This window comes from Microcaecilia unicolor, chromosome 3 (genome assembly GCF_901765095.1).
Source record: "Microcaecilia unicolor chromosome 3, aMicUni1.1, whole genome shotgun sequence".
NCBI lineage: Eukaryota > Metazoa > Chordata > Amphibia > Gymnophiona > Siphonopidae > Microcaecilia > Microcaecilia unicolor.
In genome coordinates, this window is record NC_044033.1 from 140,708,198 (window position 1) to 140,734,318 (window position 26,121).

Genomic DNA, 26,121 nt, shown 5'->3' on the forward strand with positions numbered 1-26,121 from the left:
AAAAAGATGGGAGGTATTTCATTCCATCTTAGACCTAAGGGCCCTGAATATGTATCTGGCCAAGCAAAGGATCAGGATGGTTTCCTTAGGCACACCTTCATTGCCATACTATAAAAAGGGGATTGATTATGCTATCAAAGGATGCTTATATACACATGCTGATAAATCCAAGTAACAAGAAGTATCTGAGATTCATACTAGGCAAACACCACTTCCAGTATCACGTACTGCCATTTTTTCCTCATATCAGCACCAGGAGTATTCACAAAATGCCTAGTGGTTGTCCCAGCGTCTCTGCGCAGACTGGGGGTGGATGCGTTTCCTTACTTGAATGATTAACTGTTCAGGAGCACATCAAAGGAAGGCGCAAAAAATGAATGCGTGTGACCATTTGGGTGCTAGATCTACTAACGTTCATTACAAAACTATTCCAAGCCACACTTGAGCCCTTCACAGAAATTGGAATTCATAGGAGCCCTGCTAGACATGACTTAAACGTCTGCACTTCTTCTGCAGCAGGAATAGTATAAGTGCACAACAGTCAGTAGGCATCAGGAATCAGCTAGTCAGTTGTTGAGGATGCTGGGCCACATGGCCTCCCAGTTATGCAACTCCCATGGTACAATTTGAGGCAAATTCTGTAGACCTTGTTCGCCCAGTGATCACAAGCCATAGGGTGCCTTCAAGAAGGACATGTCTGTCAGCACTCCACTCCAGGCCTCCATGTTCTGATGGATAGTTCAATCTAATCTGGCAAAAGGAATCCCTTTCCAAATCCCTCAAATGCAAAAGGTATTAATGACAGATAGGGGCTCATTTAGATGGGCTCCAAACTCAGGGTCTTTGGTTTGCTCAGGAAAGGCTTTACTAGAGATAAGAGCAATGTAGAATGCTGTAAGGCAAAGGTTCCCAAACGTTCTCTGTTCACAGTGTCCCTAGTGTCTCAGTAATTTTTTTTATTATGCTTCCTAGCCCCCCCCTCTAAAAAAAAACCAAACAAACAGAAAACTATTTGTTTTTGGGTTTTTTTCAAATACATTTATTCAAAACCAAAACAGCATAATACAAGGACATAAATACTTAATTGTTTGGACCAAACTAACAACCTAACATCCTAACCTAACAGCTTAGTAGCCAATTATTTTTTCTTTCAATTTGTGGTATTATTTTTTCAATCTATTTTTATCTCATTCTTAAATAACCACAATTACTTACTATTGAGATGTGTGTGCCTCCTGGGCACTGCACAACTTCTCAAACCTTGGAATCTGACTGCACACCTTCACCCTCATTTCCTGTTCCAAATTGATACTTGCGCAGTACTTGCTTTTTATCACAGCAACTGCCAAAAACCTTGCTTCACAACAGTATGACATCACTAATGGAATTAGGATTTGCTGAGCTTTAGCACTTAGCAGGGATATTAATCTTTATTGATATCCATGGTGCCAAATTTTGTTTTTAAAGTCTTGTTACAAGACAGCTCAATAAGATTTTCTTCATCTGCAGAGGTAAATTCAGATGGGGCCTCAGCCTTGAATGTGTCTTGGATCTATACAAACTTCTTCATATCTTCTGGAAAGTGTTTTTAAAACCAGTGACTAAGCTGTGTTAGGCGCTTCTCAAAAAACAGATATAAATTTGTGGGTCAAACTACTATGGCAACAGGAAATAGTCTTTGCATCAGTCTTCATTTAACTTTCTTCTCCATAGTAGTAACATAGCAGTAAGAGATTCAACACGCTCAGTTTTTCGAAGAGTCTGCACAGGTATCCTAATTTTGACAAAAATTCAGTACCCAAGAAGTTTTTGGCATACTCGTGATGCTCTTCGAGAGATGAGTAGAATTCCTGGCATAATTTGAACACAGAGGACAACTGCCATGGGAGAGCCATTGCAAGCTACAGTAGTACAACAAAGATGTGTGCTCAGATCCCATATCCTTACACACTTTAAAAAAAAACCCTTGCCTTCTGTGGCCAAGTTCTTATAAAGTTCACCATTTTCAACACACTTTCCATGACCAGGTTCAGTGGAAGACAGTTTAGACGCAAGGGCTTCCCTGTAGATTATGCAGTGGTCCACATAGCATCAACAGCTTTGCTCCATATGGGTGCCTGCAGTCCTCCATAACAGCCAGACAGAGTGACCACTATCAGTACAGATGCAAACGCACTTAGTACAGTTATTTTCACACATAAAAGTGCCAGTGATCTCTGACTCAAACAAGTCTTGTGCCTTTATGCCTGTAGTGATAAAGAGAAGGTCTTCCAGAATTTTGTCACTTTCTACAAACTATGAGGCATATTTTCAAAGTGCTTTGAAATTGAGCCCCTATGTGTAGCAAATCAAATGAGCATCCTTGTTACTGTCCATTGCCTTATCTAGCAGGAATCTGAATACCTTCTCTTTCATTTTTTCGATTAGCTGATTGTTGAGGTGTTTGGTCATGTTTTGGATGCTACGACTGATAGTATTGTTGGATAAACGTACCTTTGAAAGCAGTCTTCCTGTAGATTCACCGATCATACTTTTGACCATATCCACTGCAGCTGGTAAAATCGGTTCTTCTGTGATGGTGTGAGGCTTTTTACACTTTGCAACTCTATATGTCACCTTGAAGGATGCTAGAAAAGCATTGCTTGGTATTGATGCTTGTTTAAAAATAAATCTTTCTGTTCTTCGAATTCTTTTAACTCAGGAAAAATAATCATGGAATTTACTAGCCATGTTAGGATGTTTGGTCTCTAAATGGCATTCTAGTTTACTTGGAAGCATGCACTCCAGAGCCAAAAATTTCAGACAGAATACACACTGCAGACGCTCTTAATGATTGACATCCACTGAAGTAAAACCAAAATCTAGATAAGTATTGTCATATTTCTGATAATTTCCAATTTCTTAACAAGTTTGCCAGTGGTCCGTGGTTCGCCATCCTTTTCTGCAATCCCATGCTTCTTATTAACGTTCAAAAATCTTTCCATCTTTATGCACAAAGTCAAATTACACGTCTCGTGATTTAGATTTGTCATTCCCCTGATGCAAGCGTTTGCTAAAATGTAGTCGCATCAGGTTTTTGTACCAGAAGGTTTTCCAGTAAAACTGATTTTACCATACTAGTGTACTTCTCTGTTTCCGGTTGGGACCCATTTTCTCTGATCCACTTTGCTGTTTGCGTCATCCGTCTCTCCTTTTTTCCATCCAGGGGGTGTGGTTGTCAGAGAAGGCTCATTGGTCAATCAACAGGCTGGAAACCAGAGGATCTGGTTGGCACTTCTTCAAGGCCTGCTTCAAGGAAAGGCGGGTCACGTACTATCAGACAGCATTACAGCAGTGGCCTATGTGAATTGTCAGGGGCGAGCAAGAGTCGACTGTTTGCATTGGAGGCCTGCTGGGTGTCCTGAGCAGAACAGCATCTTAACAGCACTCTGCAGCACATGTGGTGGGAGTGGTCAACATGCAGTCAGATTTCTTGATTTTTCAGTCACTGCCAGAATTATCAGTCAGAAGGAAAAGCTGCCTTGGTTCAAGTTTGGCCTTGCTCAGGTCTTTTGTATGGTTTCCTCTGTGGCCTCTCCTAGGCAGAGTTGTGGAAATAATAGAATTTCACAGTGGTTCAGTGGTGTTGGTGGCTCCAGATTGGCCACATCATCCGTGGTACAGGGACCTGATGCGGCTTACTGCACAAACCGCTTTGACTACTGCTTCCTGTGAATTTGTTGGCACAGGGCCCGATTCCCATGACGGATCTGGCTCCATTTTGAAAGGGCATACACTTGAGAAAGAGGCTATTGCAGTCCAGGAAACATTCTACCTCCCTCGCTTTATGTACATGTATAATGTATCATTGAGGTTTGGTGTTCCAACTGCCACATGTTCCACCTTTAGCCTCTGTTAAGGTTCAGGTCACAGCTCTAGCATGTTACTTTTGCCCTTAAACCTCAGTATTACTTCTTATCAGAATGTGTTCTGTTTTTCCAGGGTGTGAAGCTTCTGTGCTCTCTGCGTTATCCTTCAGTTCCCCCTTTGCATCTTAAACTTATACTTTCAGTTTTGGTTTCAGGTCCCTATTGTACTCTTAAGGATACGACTTTGAAGACTGTGTTCCTGGTGGCCCTAGTGTCTGTGTGTCGGATTTTGGAGTTCATACTCTTTCCTGTAGGGAACTCTTTCTGAAATTTTCTAAGGAAAAGGTGGTGTTGAGGCTGGTGCTGTCCTTTCTCCCCACTGCAGTGTCTTGAGTTTCATGTCAATCAGTCATTGGCCTTGCCAGAGCTGGGGGTTTGGGTTGGTTCAATAAGAGACCAACCCAGTCAAAGAGCCTGGGCAGGTCTCTTATTGAACTGTATAAGAATCATTTTTATTCTTCTCAACGCTGTTTATTACAATTATAATTGCCTTTGCTTCAGATGATCAAATTGTCATCTACAAGGAAAAGAGCTTTCAGCTACTTGGGACTATGAAACCTGTTGCCTGTTAATGTTACTAACATGACAAGTTATCTAAGTTTTTGTAGAGTATTGAAAACATGGATTTTTTATTCTAATTTCTGTTGAGAGTTTTGTTATTCAGTCTGATACAGCTTTATTGAAATACTTTGTATATTTAGGGGAGTTTGTATTATGATTTTATGTTGTTAATTTTTTTTTGAACACCACTTTAAAACTTTGGTATTAAGCAGTATATCAAGCTAATAAATCCAATCCTCTTGATATGTGTAAAGTGGCAGTTTGGTCCTCATTGCACACCTTTGCTCGTCACTATCCACTGGATTTGCAAGCCATCAGGATGCAGCCTTCTGGGCATGGATTCTGGAGGCGGGGCTTCCGAGGCCCCTCCCTCAGTGGTCACTGCTTTGGTACTTCCCATCAGACTATGCTGGTCTGGAGGGATGCTGTGAAAGGGGAAATTAGATATTACTTGCTAATTTACTTTCTTTTAGTCCCTCCAGACCAGCACAGAGTTCTCCTTTGCTTTCTGTCAGTTCAGGAACTGTTGTTTGCCTTTGGTCCTTGATTTTGTTGCTGTGAGGTGTTAGCTTGTTTGTTCAGTAGTTCTTTTTGGTACTACTTTCTGTGCATTAGTTGAAGAAGAAGAAGGGGGGGGGGGGAAGAGGACAAAATCTAGACACATGAAGGGCAGCAATAGCGCAAGTCTCTGCTTTTGTAGTGGGGGCTAAATAGTGAGAGGGGTGGTTTGTTTGTCTTTGGGTTCTCTACGAGAGATCTGCTTGGCTAATCAGCAATTGGCTCCCAGGGGGACAGCACAGCTCACTTATAGGCTTACTTGGAAGACAGTGCTCTTTGGTCTCTATCTGCTGGTGGAACTACATAACCCATCAGTCTGTGCTGATCTGGGGGGACTAAAAGAAAGTGAATTAGCAGGTAAGATCTAATTTTCCCCTTTCATTGAAAAGGTTATTGAACCTTCAGATATGTATGTACATATGGTGGTTTAGTGTTTCTAAAACATATACAATACTACCTTTGTAGTATGATGCAGACATTCAATATTTGAAAGGAATTAATATACAAACAAATCTTTTCCAGAGGGTGGAAGGTAATAGAACTAGAAGATGTGAATTTAGATTGCAGAGGTGCTGACTTAGGATTAACATCAGGAAGTACTTTTTCATGGAAAGGATGGTAGATGCCCAAAATACCCTTCCCTGGGAGGTAGTGGAGATGAAAACAGTAACAAAATTTTAAAATGTGTGGGATAAACACAAGGCAAGGAACCAGTAATTGAGAAGCAAAGCCAGTGCTGGGCAGACTTCTATGGTCTGTGCCCCGATCATGGCTGAACAGATTCAGCTTCAGTAGTTTGAGAGCAAGGCCATTTCCGGGCAGACTTCTACGGTCTGTGCCCTGATCATGGCTGGATTGGGCTTTGATGACGGCTTCAGTAGTTGGAGAATAAGGCTAGTGCCAGGCAGACTTCTACAGTCTATGCCCTGAAAATGGCAAGGACAAATCAAGATCAAGTATGCATATGTACTAATCTTGTTAGGTAGACTGGATAGACCTTACAAGTCTTTATCTGCCGTCATCTACTATGGGGTATGTTTACTAAGGTGCCTTAGCGTTTTTAACGTGCCTGTAAATTCAAGGCGTGTTAAACGCTAACATGCCTCTACAGTTCTATGGGCGTGCTAGCGTTTAACGCGTGTACACCATTTATGTGCGTTAAAAGTGCTAACGCACCCATAGTGCCGCTTAGTAAACCTAGCCCTTACTGAATTTTAGTACTTTAGAGAAGATCCTCAAAGGCCTATCCTATAAATTGTTTGTTTAATTTGTGCTCAGATAGCACATTTGCATTCCATCTGATTAATGCACTGGGTAGGTCTCTTATTGAACTACATACAAATTTTTGTTTTTAATTTCTTAGACTGAGGTTCAAGAATAAGCAGGAAGAGCGTAAAATAGATGGGGACCTTAGAAAAAGTCAAAGAGCCTGTCTTCACTTGGATGAAGAAAAGGTAAGCCTGTAGTTCTGATTCCGAAAACATCATTATTTCCTACTCACTGAAATGGTTACGGGGAGGTGAACTTAAATCTAACGATGAGAGATTGATAGTTGCAACTGAGAACAGTGGATTATGGACAGGATGGTTTACAGCAAGCATAGAAATAAAACTGCTAAAACAGACAAATGTGGATTTTGTAAGAAAAGCTGGAAATGGTTGCTCATCTTGTTGCTGATGGGGGGGAATCTGTATGCACAAAGACACAGTAAGATGACATGTCTCATCTACTGGTGACTGTATAAACACTATAACATCACTTTCTAGAAAAGCACGGAGGGCCTGATAGTCAGTCAATGGCGATCAGTGTTTTGCTGAGCACCGCTAGCATTACACCCAGAAATTCAGTGCTGGATCATGTCCAGGTTCCGGCATTGACTTTCTCTGTGTACCCAGAGCCAGTGAAAACATGGCAATATTTTGCACTTAACCGGTTATATAGGACTGCGTTTTACTGACCACTGCTAGCGTTACACACAGAAATTCAATGCTGGATCATGTCCGGGTTCTGGCATTGAATTTCTGGGTATACAGAGCCGGTGAAAACATGGCGATATTTTGCACTTAACTGATTATATAGGACTGTGTTTTATGTGATCCTATTTATATGGTTATCTTAGCCAGGTAAGTGCTGATTCCACCCCCCCCCCCCAAAAAAAAAAAAAAACCACCCCCAAAATATCTGGTTTTGGCTTGGGCAATAATTGGGTATTTTCATCAGCTCTATCCGGTTAAGTGCCACTGAAAACTGCACTGATTCCAATTCCAGCTTCAAAATAAAAAAACATTATAATATGATAAATTTAACATTTTATACTTAATCTTTGTCCTGGTTCTACAGTTATATTTACCAGTACTTTAGATCCAGAACAGAAAATTTAAAGCCCTAATATCAGTAGAAGTCAGAGTCTGAGCTGGAGTCGGAGTCAGAGAGTAGAAAAATCGAGGAGTCAAAGGTTTGATGTACTGACTCCACAGCCGTGATAGTTACCCTGAGCTAATTGTGGTAAATGAAAAGATTGTGATCAGCTAGGACATTTGCATTCCAACCAACTTAAAAGCCTGGTGGACACACTGCTTCCCAAAGAAAAGGTGCTATATGAGAAAAGACAGTCAGCTACCTGGACAGGTTTGCTCAAAGAATGATAGTTGCTCCCTTAATTCTGCTACACAAGAATATGACACACATTGAATATATAACTGAAACCAAAGTTTGAAAGTTATGATCAGAAATAACTTTTGGCAATATTTCAGATCTTTGTTACTCTCCTAGCCTCTTGTATCACTCAGAACCTGTACAGTTGGCAGATACAGACAGGCATTGAAAGAAATGCCAGGGAAAATTGAAAGGTATAAAGAGGAAAGTAAGAAAGGAGGAGAGTTACTGCGTTTTGTGTGTGTATAGGAGGGAGGGAGAAACCTGTTAACAAAGCAAGCAATAGGAGAAAATGTGAGTGATAACATCTTAAATAAGAGTATTCTTGATAGTGTGATGCTCAGTGGTTGTACAATTGCACAGAAATTGTTTGCATAGTAACACAGTAAATGAGGGTTTTGTAACACAGCATCTATGTATCTTTTATAAAATACCAGCACAAAGACAAAAAAAATTGCATTTATTACTGAGTAAAGCCTATTCATTGGGGAAGTGGTGCATACTCAAGCATTGGATGCAGAAGGAGCTCCCTCCCATTTTTGGTATTGAAAGAAATAGACTGCATGCCCTTATATTGTGGGAGGCAAGGGCTGTTAGGAATTCTCCAAAGGGCAGAAGGGCTTTTATGCATATCTGGAATTGCTACCTGCAAAATATCTCCCATAAAGCAAGAAGTGCAGTATTAAATAGATTTCAGAGTGTTTCCTAAGTTGGTACTGTTATATTGGGGGCTATTTTAGGGGTTCTCTGCTTGGTTAGGGGAGGATGGGTTAGGAATACTAGATTTTATTCTATCAAAGATGACCTGGATTAAAGAATTGAGTCCTGTTGAAGTCTTCAAGAAGTATTTACAAGAAATCTTGCTATACCCAGATTCAGCTATTCCTCCTTAAAATAAAATTTATTATCTACCAATTCCACTGCAAGCTGGTCTGCGGGATAGCGATAAAAAAAAGCAATTTGAGAAATCTGCCTTCGGACTTTCATGACCAGCTGGATGTATCATTAATCTTAGAAACATCTCTTTCTGAAATAGATCAACGAAGAACTTTATTGATATCATTTGTCTTTGAACAGGACCTGAATTCAGTCTTGAAATTATACTTTAAAAATTCCATGAAAACTTTCTGTGGTCAGAGAGTATGGGTATATCCTGATGTTTGTAAAACAACCCAAGATAGGAGAAAATTTTTATGGGTATATCCTGATGTTTGTAAAACAACCCAAGATAGGAGAAAATTTTTTTTGTTGTTTAGAGAGGAGACCCGAGCGTTGGGGGCAACATATTTACTTGCATATCCTTTCAAATGTCTGATTAAATATATGGGTGCTAAGTATATCTTTTTTTGAGCCAGAACATCTTAAAGCATTCTTAGAAATGAAAAAATTGTCTATTAAACCTATAGAGTAAGTGATATCATCTGATTATAAAAGATATAAAGGGAATGTATAGGCCAGGCCATATATGCAAAGTTTTTTGTTTTCCTCTTTTGAGATCTCCTATTATCTAAATCACCCCCCCTTTTACTGCTTAGTTGTGGTCTAATTAATTGTATAACTTGTTTTTTCCTAGGGCTAATGTGTAAGCCCGTAATTCTTGACACTTATAGTTAATTTTGTTCTTATTTTAATTATTCAAGTTATGCAATGTATTTCAATTGCATGTTAAGCGTGTAAATTAAATTGATGAATAAATAAAATAAAAAAAAATAAAAAAAAAGATGACCTGGGGTCATAAGAGTCCAGACACCAGGTTATCTTAGTGTTGGTTTAAGTTCAGGGTGTGGTAGGGCTGGAGGGGGGAGAGGGGTGATTTTGAACGTAAATTGTAACTTTGAACAGGGACTAGGGTAATGAGGTGGGAGGGTGGGGGAGCATTTTCACAAAACAAAAATTGGATCATGTATTATCTAGCCCTTTGCTGATCGTTGTCTTTAACATAGTAACATAGTAACATAGTAGATGACTGCAGAAAAAGACCTGCACGGTCCATCTAGTCTGCCCACAATAAACTCATATGTGTATACCTTACCTTGATTTGTACCTGTCTTTTTCAGGGCACAGACCGTATAAGTCTGTCCAGCAGTATTTCCCGCCTCCCATCACCGGCTCCGGCACAGACCCCGTATAAGTATGCCCTCCCCCATCCTAGCCTCTCAACCACCAACCCCTCTTCCCCCGCCACCCAATTTCAGCTAAGCTTCTGTGGATCCATTCCTTCTGCACAGGATTTCTTTAGGCCTGTCCCACGCATGTTTGAATTCAGTTACCGTTTTCATCTCCACCACCTCCCGCGGGAGGGCATTCCAAGCGTTCACCACCCTCTCCGTGAAGAAATACTTCCTGACATCTTTCCTGAGTCTGCCCCCCTTCAATCTCATTTCATGTCCTCTCGTTCTACCGCCTTCCCATCTCCGGAAAAGATTTGTTTGCGGATTAATACCTTTCAAATATTTGAACGTCTGTATCATATCACCCCTGTTCCTCCTTTCCTCCAGAGTATACATGTTCAGGTCAGCAAGTCTCTCTTCATATGTCTTGGAACGCAACTCCCATACCATCCTCGTAGCTTTTCTTTGCACCGCTTCCATTTTTTTAACATCCTTCGCAAGGTACGGCCTCCAATAATTATTATTGTTATATTTGATTGAAGTTCTTGTTTAGACTTGATACTTAGTTGTTAGATGTTGGATATGTTTGAACCTAGAGAAGTATTCTGCAATTTAGTGCAGTCTCTTGTTTTGAGTCATCTTGATTACTGCAATGGTATCTATGCAGGGTGCACGGAACTGCTTCTTAAAAAATTACAAACTGCCCAAAACACCGCTGCAAGATTGATCTATGGTAAATCGAAGTTCGTCAGCTCCAGACCATTATTTGAAAAACTGCATTGGCTACCTATCAAGGATCGTATAACATTTAAAATTTGCGCCCTGGTGCATAAAATTTTCAACGGCGAAGCTCCAGTTTATATAGACAATCTCATCATCTTACCACCCAGGAATTCGAGCAAATCTTCTCAATCTTATTTACATCTCCACTACCCCCCGTGTAATGGCCTCAAGTATAAAACCAGCCATGCATCTACCTTTCCCTATATCAGTGCACGTTTGTGGAATGGTTTACCCAACTCAGTTAAAGCTACCTCTGAACAACAGGCTTTCAGAATATCACTGAAGACCGCTTTATTCAGGAAAGCTTATGCTACAGCCCCGCACTGCCTTAGTGCTTTCTGACCTGTTATGTGGCCGTATTGCATTCTTTATCACCTTTCTCCCTTCTTTCCCTCTGTCTTTCCTCACCGACTGCCTCGCCTTTAATGTATCTGTTTGTTTATTACTAGATTGATGTGTCTTTCTATACTGATGTTAGCCTTTTTGAACTAATGTAAGCCACATTGAACCTGCCCATGGGCTGGAAAGTGTGGGATATAAATGCCATAAATAAAATACCAGCAGAAAAGCAACCAAAATCCCAGCTGAAATTTAGCCGTGTACATTATCACCAGCTCAGAAGCAGGTGTATGTATATATGTGCATAGGTATATATCTTAAACCCTGTGCACTTACTTAATGACTCCCCATGAGCTCTGCTCAGACACCTCCCCTGAATAAGCCTACACCTATGTCATGTACAAGTACATGCCAGCTTGTCATACTGCATATTTGTATGCAGGGTAATTTTCTAAGAAGCATTTTAAGTGTGAAATGTTATTTTTTTCCTGAAATTTTATTAAATTTTAAGATAACACAACATTATATAAACACAAACAATAAAAATGCAATAAGAGTACAATCAGAGGTAACCAATAGTAGTACAGGCTGAAAAGAACATAGAGTAAAGTAGATATCTATTAACAATCATGAATATATTAAGTAAGTGACTCAGAGGAATTAACAAACTCAGCTAGTGGTGCACAGATAGAGGATTTTTTAAGGGTAGAGCCTGAGAAGGTGGTGGCTGCTGCTGCTTCATATTTATGGTATAATAGAACTGATTGCCACCAAAAATGCTTATTCCATATCATCAAGCTGATCAATCCATAGACTGGTGGGTTGTGTCCATCTACCAGCAGGTGGAGATAGAGAGCAAACTTTTGCCTCCCTATATGTGGTCATGTGCTGCCGGAAACTCCTCAGTATGTTCTCTATCTCAGCAGGTGGTGGTCACACACAGCAGCAGCTCTGGCTAGGCCTCCAAGCCTAATCCTTAGGTTTTGTTGAGGCCTGGGGTTGAGGGCTCTTTTGAGCAAGTGCAAACCTGGTGGTGCCAGGTCCCTCCTTTTCTCCCCCCTCCCGCTGGCTCCGTTAAAAAAAAAAAAAAAAAAAAAAAAAAAAATTTTAAACGTCTTTAAAGGCGTTTATTTCGACGTTTATTTAAACGTTCATTGCAGCTACTCACTGGGACACCAGTTCGTTACAGCTCGGAGCGGCAAGCAGGTAATTTTACCTTTTTATAGCGGGCAGGGGGTTCCCCGATTCTTCTCCTCGTGGCATATGGCGTCGGAGGGCGAGGGCGCAAAGGGTCGCTCCCCGGATCGCTGGAGCGCTTCTAGAGGGGATGCGGGGTATTAAAGCGTGATTCGCCCTTGTTGGGTGACAGTTTCGTGACCGATGAATGTCCCGGTCCTTCCTCCGGCGTGGCGGTTTTTCCCGCCATAAACGCCCATCCCCCGCTCCTCGCCTCCGCCATCTTGGCCGGCCACGCGGCTCGGACGACTTCTTCGTGGGCCGCCCTTGAGGTTGGAGACATTAATGCCATGAACGCCCTTAATTTGGGCGACGGCACAAAAGCGGCTAAAGTTTAGCGCCGTTCTTCCCGCGCGGCTCCTTTGCGGAGTGTCGCGCCGGACGCCATTTTGGATGCGCAGCATGTCTCTCCCCCGCTCTTGCGAGCGCCGGTTGAGGGTGCATCTAGGGCTGTGGCCCAGACTGCGGAAGTGCACAGTCTGGGGGGTTTCTCCCCCGAGTTTGTTTTGCTGCTGCATCAGGCCTTCCTCATGCAAAACGCTGCCCCTGCTCCCTCGTCTGGTAAAGAGGTTGAGGTTCCCAGAGGTAAACGCCCTCGGGTTGATTCCCAGGCCTTGGAGGACTTTGTCTCCTCCGATGTAGATGAGGGCAGCGTGTCTGAGGTCTCCCAACGGTCCTTTGCGGATTCCTTGGAGGAGACGGATCCCCGCTCGGATGGAGCGGATGACCCCTCTGCAGCGCGGCTTTTTAGCCCAGAGGATTTGCCCAACCTGTTGTTACAGGCCATGGACACTTTGAAGATTTCCTCTCTGGAGGACGTCTCTCCCTCAGCCCCTGTTGGCTCTGCCATTATGCTGGGGACGAAGCGCCCGCCTAGAATCTTCCACGTGCATGATGCCATGCACACCTTAATTTCAGCTCAATGGGATGTCCCGGAAGCGAGCCTTAAAGTGGCTAGGGCTATGTCCCGCCTCTATCCTTTGCCTGAAAGTGAACGTGAGGCCTATCTGTGGCCTACCGTGGATTCTTTAATCACTGCGGTGACTAAGAAAACGGCTTTGCCGGTGGAAGGTGGCACGGCCCTAAAGGACGCCCAAGACAGAAGATTGGAGGCGGCCTTAAGGTCGTCCTGTGAGGCGACTGCCTTAAGTTTGCAGGCCTCGGTTTGCGGTTCCTATGTGGCCAGGGCGTGCCTGACTATGGTGCAGCGGGCTTCCCCCTCGGATCTTTCCTTGAGGGCTGATTGGCCGGCCCTGGAATCGGGCCTAGCCTATTTGGCAGACTTGCTGTATGATGTCTTGAGAGCCTCAGCTAAAGGCATGGCTCAGACAGTCTCTGCGCGGCGGTGGCTTTGGCTTAAACATTGGTCTGCTGACCACGCCTCTAAATCCCGCCTGGCTAGATTGCCTTTTAAAGGCAAGCTGCTCTTTGGGGTCGAGCTGGACAAAATCGTGACCGATCTCGGCACGTCTAAGGGCAAGAAGTTACCAGAGGTCAGGGCTCGGGCTAGTACTCGTTCCAGTACCTCCAGAGGACGGTTTCAGGTAGCCCGTCGGTACCGCCCTGGCAGGTCGGGCTCCTCTGCCCCCTCTTCCTTCAAGAGGAATTTCTCCCCCAAGCAGCATTCCTTTCGCAGAGACCGCCGTCCCGGAGGTGCTCCCTCCGGTCCTCCCCCAGGGTCTCATACCCAATGACGGGGCCTTGGTCCACGCCCCAGTGCAGATTGGAGGACGGCTGTCCTCGTTTCTGGGCGAGTGGACCACAATAACTTCAGACGCTTGGGTGCTGGAAGTCATCAGAGACGGCTACAAGCTAGAGTTCTGCTGACCCTTAAGAGACAGGTTTGTACTCTCTCCCTGCAAGTCTCCGGTCAAAGCTGTGGCAGTGCAGCAGACCTTGGACAACCTGATCCGCCTGGGTGCGGTCGTTCCGGTGCCAGAAAATCAGATTGGCAAGGGATGTTACTCCATTTACTTTGTGGTACCAAAGAAAGGAGGTTTTGTCCGGCCTATCCTCGGCCTCAAAGGGGTCAATCGGGCCTTGAAAGTGCGGCACTTTCGCATGGAGACTCTCCGCTCTGTTATAGCGGCAGTGAAGGCAAGAGAGTTCTTGGCTTCCTTGGACATCAAGGAAGCGTACCTGCATATTCCCATCTGGCCTCATCCTGCGTTTTGCAGTCCTGGGACGACACTTCCAGTTCAGAGCCCTCCCTTTTGGGTTGGCTACTGCTCCGCGGACCTTTTCCAAAGTAATGGTGGTCATAGCGGCCTTCCTGCGAAAGGCAGGAGTACAAGTCCATCCTTATCTGGACGACTGGTTGATCCGAGCCCCCTCTTATGCAGAGTGCGGCAAAGCTGTGGACCAGGTAGTTGCTCTTTTGAGCTCCCTGGGATGGATCATCAACTGGAAGAAGAGCCAGCTGCGCCCGACTCAGTCCCTGGAGTATCTGGGAGTTCGATTCGACACCCAAGTGGGCAGAGTGTTCCTGCCAGACAATCAGGCTCAGGTGGACTAGTTCCTAGTAGCCTCTCCTCTTCGGGCTTGGGACTATGTGCAGCTGTTGGGCTCTATGCCGGCCACGATGGAAGTAGTGCCCTGGGCCAGGGCTCATATGAGACCACTATAACTCTCTCTGCTGCAGCGCTGGACTCCGTTGTCGGAGGATTATGCTGTGCGCCTTCCCTTGGACCCAGCAGTGCGCAAGGCGCTGAGCTGGTGGCTGCAGACAGTCAAGTTGTCTGCAGGAATGCCTCTGGTGACCCCAGAGTGGATTGTTGTCACGACGGACGCCTCTTTGTCGGGCTGGGGAGCCCACTGTTTGGGAAGGACAGCGCAGGGGCTCTGGTCTCCTGCAGAGGCAAAGTGGTCTATCAACCTCCTGGAACTCCGAGCCATTCGGTTGGCGCTTTTGGAGTTCATCCCGGTACTGGCCTTGAAGCCAGTACGGGTCCTGTCGGACAATGCCACGGCTGTGGCCTATGTCTACCGCCAGGGAGGTACCAAGAGCGCCCCTCTAGCCAAGGAGGCCATGAATCTATGCCAGTGGGCGGAAGCGAACCTGGAGCAGCTTTCAGCGGCCCACATTGCCGGGGTCACGAATGTCAAGGCGGTCTTTCTCAGTCGCCATACCTTGGAGCCCGGAGAGTGGCAACTATCTGCTCAGGCGTTCTTGGACATCACGAAGCGCTGGGGCCAGCCGAGCCTAGATCTGATGGCGTCATCGGCCAATTACCAAGTGCCGCGCTTTTTCAGCAGAGGACGGGACCCTCGATCCCTGGGAGTAGATGCTCTTCTCCAACAGTGGCCGACACAAGAGCTCCTCTATGTGTTCCCGCCCTGGCCCATGTTGGGCAGGGTGCTAGACCGGGTGGCAAAGCATCCCGGCAGGGTAATCCTGGTGGGTCCGGATTGGCCCAGACGTCCCTGGTATGCGGACTTGATCAGGCTCTCAGTCGACGATCCTCTGCGGCTGTCAGTGGAGCAGGGCCTGTTACATCAGGGTCCCGTGGTGATGGAGGATCCCTCCCCCTTTGGTCTTAAGGCCTGGCTATTGAGCGGCAGCGTCTGAGGAAGAAGGGCTTCTCAGACAAGGTCATCGCCACTATGCTAAGAGCGAGGAAGCGCTCTACTTCTACTGCTTACGCCAGGGTTTGGCGTATCTTTGCAGCGTGGTGTGAAGCAGGCTCACTTTCTCCCTTCGCTGCTCCAATTTCTTCAGTGTTGGCGTTCCTGCAAGAAGGTCTGGAGAAAGGCCTGTCGCTCAGTTCCCTTAAAGTCCAGGTAGCGGCTCTGGCTTGCTTCAGGGGCCGCCTGAAGGGTGCTTCCCTGGCTTCGCAGCCAGATGTGGTGCGCTTTCTCAAGGGAGTTAATCACCTGCGCCCTCCTCTGCACTCAGGGGTGCCTGCGTGGAATCTCAACCTGGTGCTAAGAGCATTGCAGAAGCCGCCTTTTGAACCCTTGTCAAGGGCATCTCTGAAAGACCTGACGTGAAAGCAGTCTTTTTGGTGGCTCTCACTTCAGCCAGAAGAGTTTCCGAGCTCCAGGCGCTCTCATGTCGAGAGCCTTTTCTGCAGTTCACTGAGGCAGGAGTGACTATTCGCAAGATTGTTTCTCGCTTCCATGTGAATCAGCAGCTCTGTCTCCCTTCCTTTCGTAGGGAGGACTACCCAGAGGAGTACTCTGCTCTTAAATATCTGGATGTGAGGCGAGTCATCATCAGATACTTGGAAGTGACCAATGATTTCCGGAAATCGGATCATCTGTTTGTCCTGTTTGCAGGTCCTTGTAAGGGTCTGCAGGCTGCTAAGCCTACAGTGGCAAGATGGGTCAAGGAAGCCATTGCAGCGGCTTATGTGGCCGCGGGGAAGGTGCCGCCTATCCAGCTGAAGGCTCACTCCACTAGAGCTCAGGCGGCCTCGATGGCAGAGGCCGGATCCGTCTCCTTGGAAGAGATATGCAAGGCGGCAACTTGGGCTTCGGCTCATACATTCTCCAAGCATTACCGTTTGACGGTGGCTGCACGGGCGAAGGCCCGGTTTGGAGCTTCAGTGTTGAGGTCAGGGATTTCAATGTCCCGCCCTGGGTGAGTACTGCTTCGGTACATCCCACCAGTCTATGGATTGATCAGCTTGATGATATGGAAGGTAAAATTATGTATAATCATACCTGATAATTTTCTTTCCATTAATCATAGCTGATCAATCCATAGCCCCTCCCAGATATCTGTACTGTTTTTATTCTGGTTGCATTTCAGGTTCAAGTTTAGTCTTCAGTTACTTCAGAAAGACTTCGTGTTCAAGTTTTTTCACTTGGATTCTTCAAGAGTTGAGACGAGTTTGTGTTACAGTGAGCTGCTGCATTCCTCTCCCCCCCGTTTTACGGGGCTGGATTGAGACATAAATTCTGCCGGCACTCCCTTCCGCTTCGTGCGGCTGTAGGGCAGCTTTGTACCCCTCCCGCTTCGGCGGTGTTAGGGTCAGTCAGCTCCTCCCGCGGTTGCGGTTGCAGGATAAGCCAGATCCCCCCGCATCGGCGGGTGTGGTGTCCCTCCCCCGCTCCGCGGGGATGAGCTGGACGGATTCCCCTCCCCCACTTGTGTGGGGATGAGCTGGGTTAATTCCCCTCCCCGTTTCGGCGGTGGTGAGCTGGGCAGAGTGTCCCTTCATGGGTGTAATTCTCTAAGTGCTGAGTCCTGCGGATGGAGCTTTGATATCGACATACTGAGGAGTTTCCGGCAGCACATGACCACATATAGGGAGGCAAAAGTTTGCTCTCTATCTCCACCTGCTGGTAGATGGACACAACCCACCAGTCTATGGATTGATCAGCTATGATTAATGGAAAGAAAATTATCAGGTATGATTATACATAATTTTACCTTTAATAACTTGGAGTTTTTTCCAATTAGCCAGAATCAGTTGCTGTGCAATAGTTATTAATATATCAAAGAGGGGCCTTTGATTATCATGGAGGGTAAAAGAGGGCGAGCAGGATTTGAAGATAACAAATGATAAAGAGATAGAGGATAAAGAGAGGGCAGCTGAGTTTGAAATTTTTGCAGATGTCACACTAAATGGTATTCCAGAAATATTGAATTGTAGGGCATTCATATGAGGAAAGGCTAAAGAGGTTAGGGCTCTTCAACTTGGAAAAGAGACAGATGAGGGGAGATATGATTGAGGTCTATAAAATCCTGAGTGGTGTAGAACGAGTAGAAGTAAATCGACTTTTTTTTAACTCGTTCCAAAAGTATAAGGACTAGGGGACAAGGAAGTTACATGGAAATACTTTTATAACAAATAGGAGGAAATATTTTTTCACTCAACGAATAGTTAAGCTCTGGAACTCTTTGCCAGAATTTGTAGTAACAGTTAGTGTATCTGGGTTTAAAAAAGGTTTGGACAAGTTCTTGGAGGAAATGTTGGTCTACTATGAGACAGACATGGGGAAGCAACTGCTTGCCCTGGGATTGGTAGCATGGAATGTTGCCATGATTTAGGTTTCTGCCAGGTACTTGTGACCTGGCATGGCCACTGTTAGAAACAGGATACTGGGCTAGATGGATCATTGGTCTAACCCAGTATGGCTACTTATGTTCATAAATTATATTGACCAAAGTGCCTATTTGGGTTTGGCAATGCCAACATACATTGGAGGAGCTCAGGCCAGCACTGTGTAATTTTCTCTGAGGCCATGCAGCTCTGTGGTGAAGAAAGAGCATGGATTGCAAGAAGTTCACTGCAGAGAGAGGTTTAAGGAGGGAAGACCAAAGGTGAGAGCATGAGGATTCAAGAATAATTTGATTGGTTTCATGTTCTCACATCGATTGTGAAGAGTTCTTATGTTTGTATTCTTGAGTGAGCATCAATTTATAAATGGAGGAAGCAACATGTCTACCATCTAGCAGTGAACTTGAAAGCTGAAAAATTGTGGGTGTTGATAAGTCGAGACAGTTCAGTAGGTTGGATCTTTTCAGAAACTGTGTTAACTGTATCCATTGGAAATATTGAGATGAGTCCAGATGAAAACTTGATTGCAGGTTGTGAAATGGTAAAAGGTTCTTATGATCAGAGTCTAGGATATCTTTTAGAGTTTAAATTTTACAGGCTGTCCATGATAATCATTGGCAAGTTGTGTTGTTGATTAGTATAATAGGATTACACCATAGAGATACATGAATTGTATTGTTGATAGTGTGTTCCAGGAGATAGTCAACTTCTTTGTTTGCAAGGAGTAGGTTTTTCTTGAGATGTTTGAATAAGATGAGGGTTAGAAGGAGAAGTAGGGGAATTGGAGAGAATAGGAATGATTCTAACTGTAACCATAGTGGTGGGTAGTCATCAGAGTTGGAAAACCAGTGACAGCCTTGTTGAATTATAAACGCTTTATGATAAAGGTGGAAATCAGGAAACAGATTCCTTTGGGGCTTTAAGCTTTACCATAGATGTACGTAGTGGTTTAGATTTCCAAAAGGGAAAAGAGTTTTTCAATTGTTTATAAAAAGAGTTATGAAATAGGTATGGTATCATACTTAAAACAAAGTTAATTTTTGAGGAGATCATCATCTTGATGGTTTTAAGCCTTTCCCACCAAGAGAGGTGTAAAGGACGCCAGGAAGATATCGGATGTTTAAGGAATTTCAGGATATTTTCACTATTGATTCTTAAAGTGTCTGTCGGAGTACGACGAAGGTCAATGCCAAGGTATCTAATTCTAGATGGAGACCAAACCAATCGGTATGAATGTATTAAGTCTGGGTTTGCATGTAGGTTCAGAGGAAGCACTTCAGTTTATATCCGGAGAATTTGGAGTATGTTTCAGTTAAAGATAAGAGTATAGGAAGAGAAGTAGAGGGATTAGAGATGTAAAGAAGACTATCATCAGCAGATGCTTTGTATACTGAAGATTTGAGCAGGAGACCAGTGATTTGTATCTGTGAATTGATTGCGAGTAAAAGGGGTTCAAGGGCTATATTGAATTGATATGGGGGGAGAGGGCAATCTTGATGATTACCCCTTTTCAAATGAATATAATTAGAGAGGTTATTGTTAGCAATAATGCGTGCCACCGGGTTGATATATAAGACTAACTTTGTCTTTGAAATCTACTTGAGCACCAAACCATTGCATAACATGAAATAAGTAAGCCCATTCTACCCTGTCAAAGGCTTTTTCAGCGTTGAATGAGAGTGCAAGGACAGGATGATTTGGAGCTCTAGTAGTGTTCAAAAGTTGAAAAAATAATCTAGAATTGTCAGTTGTGGCATAAAACCCACTTGACTAGGGGATATGATCTTACCTATGATCTTTTTAATTCTGTTGGCAAGTATTTTTACATATAGTTTGTGGTTGGTATTTAGGAGGAAGATGGGCCTGTAATTTTGAACTAGTTGAGCATCTTTATTGGGTTTAGGAAGAAATGTAATTATTGCTTCCAAGAAGTAGCTATTAGGACAGTAGAGGTAGATAAGGAGTTGAAGAGAGTACTGAGAAAAGGGGTAAGGAGGGTTTGAAAATTTTGTAAAATTCAGGAAGTATACCATCTGGCCTTGGCCTTTGCTAGAAGGAAGGTCTGGGCCAAGACAATATCTTCTGAATCTATTTGTTTTGTGAGGATTGCATTATCTGAAGAAGACCATTGAGGTTTAGAGAGAGAGGCCAGGAAATTGTATCTGTGAGGTCCCCTTAAGCTTCAAATTGATAGAGTGAGGTATAAAACTGATGAAGGGAGTCTAATATGCCCATGGACAACGTGATGATGTCATTTGTAGGACTTTTGAGTGAAGGAATTTGTATTTTGACTCTTTTTTTTCAGATAATTTGCCAGTAGTTTACTCCTTTGGTTTCCTTCAGAGTAATATCAGGATTTGGAAATAAAAATCTCCTTACAGGCCTGCTCACTCGCTAATTTATTGTAGGAATATTTTAGGCTGTTCACCTCCCTTCCTCCCACATTTTTCAAACATAGTGGGTGTGACTTGTTCTTAGTAACTTGACCTCAGTTACTACTTATGGCCCCTTTACACATTCTCTTCCTTGCCCTGTCCCTTCCTAATCTTTTTCCCCTCCCCCTACCGCTATCTACCACTGGAACTCACTGCCCACCCATGTCCTCTCCCATCTTGCTCACTACTGCAATACCCTACTCACCCCGTCCCTCACCACCTCACTATCTCTCCTGTCCCCTTCCTCCTTCCTAGCTCTCAACCTTCAACACTTTCCTGCCATTAACCCATCCCCATTCCTCCTAAGCGCATCCTGTCTTTGTCGCCTTCGTCGCCCTACCGCCCCCACCCTCCTCCACACTCTCTTGCTCCTCCTCCTGCTATCCGCAGGAGACATCAATCCCAATCCAGGTCCCCCACACCTGTCCTTGTCCTATCCATGCAAACGTTTCCGGGATGTCTCCAATCTCATATCTATTCCCCTCCTCCCCCCCCCCCTTCCCTCCCCTTCTCATGTGCACTGTGGAATGCCCACTCGGTCTGCAACAAACTTCCCTTCACCCACGATCTCTTCATCTCTCATTCCCTTCACCTGCTTGCCCTAACTGAAACCTGGCTTTCCCCTGATGACTCTGCCTCAGTTGCGGCTCTATGCCATGGAGGCTATCTCTTCTCCCACACTCCCCTCCTAGTTGGCCGCAGAGGAGGCGTCGGGTTACTACTCTCGCCCTCCTGTAGTTTCCAACCCCTCCTCCTACCACAGTCTCACTGCTTCTCATCCTTTGAAGTCCACTCCATACGTCTATTCTACCCGTTGCCACTCAGAGTGGCAGTCATTTACCGCCCCCCTGATAAATCCCTCTCTTCCTTCCTCACCGACTTCGATGCCTGGCTTTCTGTTTTTCGTGAAACCCTCATCTCCGTCCCTCATTCTCGGAGACTTTAACATACACGTTGATGACCCGTCCAACTCTCACACTTCTCAGTTCCTCACTCTAACATCCTCCTTCAACCTCCAGCTGTGTTCCACCACCCCTACTCACCGTGATGGCCATTGCCTTGACCTCGTCCTCTCCTCTTCCGGCTCACCCTCCAATTTCCACACCTCAGCTCTTTCTCTCTCTGATCATCACCTGATCACCTTCACACTTCTTCACCCTCCCCCTCAGCCCCGCCCAACATTAACCACTACTTCCAGGAATCTCCAGGCTATTGACCCTCCCACCTTATCATCTAGTATTTCTAATCTCCTCCCCTCCATCATACCCTCCAAGTCTGTCGACGAGGCTGTCTCCGCTTACAATGCCACTCTCTCCTCTGCTCTGGACACCCTTGCACCTTCCACCTCCCGTCCCACAAGGCGTACTAATCCCCAGCCCTGGCTGACCCCTTGCATCCGTTACCTTCGCTCCTGCGCCCGATCTGCTGAACGCCTCTGGAGGAAATCTCGCACCCATTCAGATTTCCTTCACTACAAATTCATGCTATCCTCCTTCCAGTCCTCACTATTCCTTGCCAAACAGGACTGTTACTCCCAATTGACTAATTCTCTCAGCTCTAACCCTCATCGTCTCTTCGCCACCCTTAACTCCCTCCTCAAAGTGCCCTCCGCTCCCACCCACCCCTCACTCTCTCCTCAATCACTGGCTGACTACTTCTGCGACAAGGTGCAAAAGATCAGCCTTGAGTTCACTACCAAGCCACCTCCTCCTCTTCACCCTTCAACCCTCTCCCTCAACCAACCAACCCAGACCTCCTTCTCCTCCTTTCCTGATATTGCCCGCCTTCTTTCCTCCTCAAAATGCACCACTTGTTCCTCTGATCCTATCCCCACCAACTTACTTAACACCATCTCTCCTACTATCACCCCCTCCATCTGTCATATCCTCAACCTCTCTCTCTCCACTGCAACTGTCCCCGACACCTTCAAGCATGCCGTAGTCACGCCACTCCTCAAAAAACCATCACTAGACCCTACCTGTCCCTCCAACTACCGCCCCATCTCCCTCCTACCCTTCCTCTCCAAGATACTTGAGCGCGCAGTCCACAGCCGCTGCCTTGATTTTCTCTCTCATGCCATCCTCGATCCGCTTCAATCCGGTTTTCGCCCTCTTCACTCGACAGAAACAGCACTCTCTAAAGTCTGTAATGACCTGTTCCTTGCCAAATCCAGAGGCCACTACTCCATCCTCATCCTCCTCGATCTATCCGCCGCTTTTGACACTGTCAATCATGACTTACTTCTTGCCACACTGTCCTCATTTGGGTTCCAGGGCTCTGTCCTCTCCTGGTTCTCCTCCTATCTCTCCCACCGCACCTTCAAAGTTCACTCTCATGGATCTTCCTCCACCCCATCCCCTTATCTGTTGGTGTTCCCCAGGGATCTGTCCTTGGACCCCTTCTCTTCTCAATCTACACGTCTTCCCTGGGCTCCCTGATCTCATCTCATGGTTTCCAGTATCATCTCTATGCTGATGACACCCAACTGTATCTCTCCACACCAGACATCACTGCGGAGACCCAGGCAAAGGTATCGGCCTGCTTATCCGACATTGCTGCCTGGATGTCCAACCGCCACCTGAAACTGAACATGTCCAAGACCGAGCTTATCGTCTTTCCACCAAAACCCACTTCTCCTCTTCCTCCACTTTCTATCTCAGTTGATAACACCCTCATCCTCCCCGTCTCATCTGCCCGCAACCTCGGAGTCATCTTTGACTCCTCTCTCTCCTTCTCTGCGCATATCCAGCAGATAGCCAAGACCTGTCGCTTCTTCCTCTTTAACATCAGCAAAATTTGCCCTTTCCTCTCTGAACACACCACCCGAACTCTCGTCCATTACCTCATTACCTCTCGCCTGGACTACTGCAACTTACTCCTCACCGGCCTCCCACTTAGCCATCTATCCCCCCTTCAATCTGTTCAGAACTCTGCTGCAAGTCTCATATTCTGCCAGGACCGATATACTCATATCACCCCTCTCCTCAGGTCACTTCACTGGCTTCCGATCAGATACCGCATTCAATTCAAGCTTCTCCTTCTTACCTACAAATGCACTCAGTCTGCTGCCCATCACTATCTTTCTACCCTCATCTCCCCTTACGTTCCCGCCCGTAACCTCCGTTCACAGGATAAATCCCTCCTCTCAGTACCCTTCTCCACCACCGCCAACTCCAGGCTCCGCTCATTCTGCCTCGCCGCACCCTATGCTTGGAACAACCTTCCTGAGCCCTTACGCCAAGCCCCCTCCCTGCCCGTCTTCAAGTCTTTGCTTAAAGCCCACCTCTTCAATGCTGCGTTCGGCACCTAACCCTTACCGTTCAGTGAATCCAGACTGCCCCAATTTGACTGCCCCTATCGGACCGACCGTTCACTTGTCTATTAGATTGTAAGCTCTTTAAGCAGGGACTGTCTCTCTTTGTTAAATTGTACAGCGCTGTGTAACCCTAGTAGCGCTCTAGAAATGTTAAGTAGTAGTAGTATTTAGAACAAGTTTATCACCTGAGCAAATATAGCAGTGTTCTTGGTCTTTTATTTTCTCCAAAAACAAATCCACTTAATGAAAAACAACAGCTGTAATATGCCTTGGGCTAATGGAAGGAAAAGCCTCAAAGAGCTCAAATTCTTTCAAGATTTAAAGAGCTGAAGTGATCTTTAAAGATATCTACTCTTTCATGATTGGCAAAAACCTTCCTTAAAAATTTATATTTTTCAAAAATGTTTTAAATAATACATTTCTTCTGCTGCTCACAATGTTCACTATAAGGCAGTACATTCTTTTCTGAAAAATGTGTCTATGTCGCCTTTTTTCAAATATCAATGAACAAACACTTCTTTGCAGAGTCTGTATTGTTTCCAACAATAGAACCAAGCCAATAACAAATTAATGGTTCACTCGCCCCCAGGCCAACGATGGCCAGCTTTTCGCTCAGCTTCCTCAGGGTCCCAGACAGCGGGAGCTCATCTGTGAGAGACAAAAAATATTGTATTAAGGCAGGCTCATCCAATACTGCAAAAAATCAAAAAGGCATAATGCAATCTCTCACAGGCTCTATGTCTATAATGCTTCTTCTCTGATAATACTCAGCCCTCAGGAACTAACAAAATGGCTGCTATATAAACCAGTAGTGATGTTAGATGCCATCAATCCAACACACCAATTAAAACTCTTCTGATTCAAAAATGGTGCACTTGCGCTTTTATTCAAAAGAAATGGCACCATTCTACTCTCGAATTGAGACCACTAGGTTCCAAAGACTGCAGCTTAAAAATCCATTTTTGTTCTAGCTGCAGTAAAAGTCTGTGTCGATCACCACCTCTATGCAAAGGTGGTACATATTGCAACACAACACATCGAAGATCACTGGAAAAATGCTTGTATTTCTCGCAATGTGACACAAAAGGCAGCCCAATTTTATTTGTTATCAAAGAACTCTTATGTTCAGCCAATCAGACTGACAGTTTCCGAGAAGTCTGTCCAACATAAACTTTCTCACATGGACAGATTAAACAGTAAACATGATTGGATTTACAGGAGGTCTGAGTCTTCAAAGGGTATTTCTTCCAGTCAACTGGGTTAGTAAGCACATTAGTTTGTCATCACTTCACAGGCTACGCAGTTTCCACACTTCTTGTGTCCCACGAATCCTGGATCTAAAAAAGGAGTAGTAATGTTTGTGTGTGTGTGTGGGGGGGGGGGGGGGGGGGGGTAAAACTACTGAACTCGAATGTTCCTTAAAGTTCTTATTTCTGTTGTATGTATGTATGGCAGAACATAAGTTCTTTGATAACAACGAGGGGCATAGGATGAAGGTGAAAGGGGACAGACTTAGTAGTAACCAGAATACTTCTTCACAGGTGAATTCATGGAATGGCCTCCTAGTGGAAGTGGTGGAAATAAAAACAGTATCTGAATTCAAACCAGCTTGGGACAAGTCCACCTTCTATACTTACCCGCCTATCACTTTCCTTTTTTCTTCCCATACAATTAGTAATGAGCAGAGATTAAGTATCTGATATCCTGGAATGACAATGTCGTAACAAAACTCTGTAAGCCACATTGAGCCTGCAAATAGGTGGGAAAATGTGGGAAACAAGTGCAATAAATAAATAAAGATCTCTAAGGGAGAGAAGATGGCATGGATGGGCAGACTGGATAGGCCATATGTTCTTTATTTGCCTACAGTTTTCTATGTTTCTCTGAAGTTCCAGAGCTTCCTTTCAATTAACAGGCGCCTCCTGTACATTTATGCTGCATAATTATTTAAATGTCTCTATCATATCTCCCCTCTTCTGCCTTTTCCAAAGTATATATATTTAAATCTTTAAGTCTGTCCCCATATGCTTGATGATGACCACTGATCATCTTAGTAGCCACCCTTTGGACCAACTTCATCCTGTTTATATTTTTTTGAAGATGTGGTCTCCAGAATTGTACATAGTATTCTAATTGAGGTCTCACCAGAGTTTTATACAGGGGCATCATCACCTCCTTTTTTTTCTACTGGCCATTCCTCTCCGTATGCAT

The 26,121-nt window shown here is 44.9% G+C and overlaps 1 protein-coding gene across 2 annotated transcripts in view; it reads left to right on the plus strand.

Moving 5' to 3' along the window:
* GPATCH11 (G-patch domain containing 11) overlaps positions 1 to 26,121 on the plus strand; it is a 75,634-nt gene that overhangs the window by 28,240 nt on the left and 21,273 nt on the right. For both annotated transcript variants that reach the window (XM_030196404.1, XM_030196403.1), the window contains one exon: positions 6,391 to 6,481. In XM_030196404.1, coding sequence (XP_030052264.1) covers positions 6,391 to 6,481 — 91 coding nt within the window. The remainder of the gene's footprint in view (positions 1 to 6,390; positions 6,482 to 26,121) is intronic.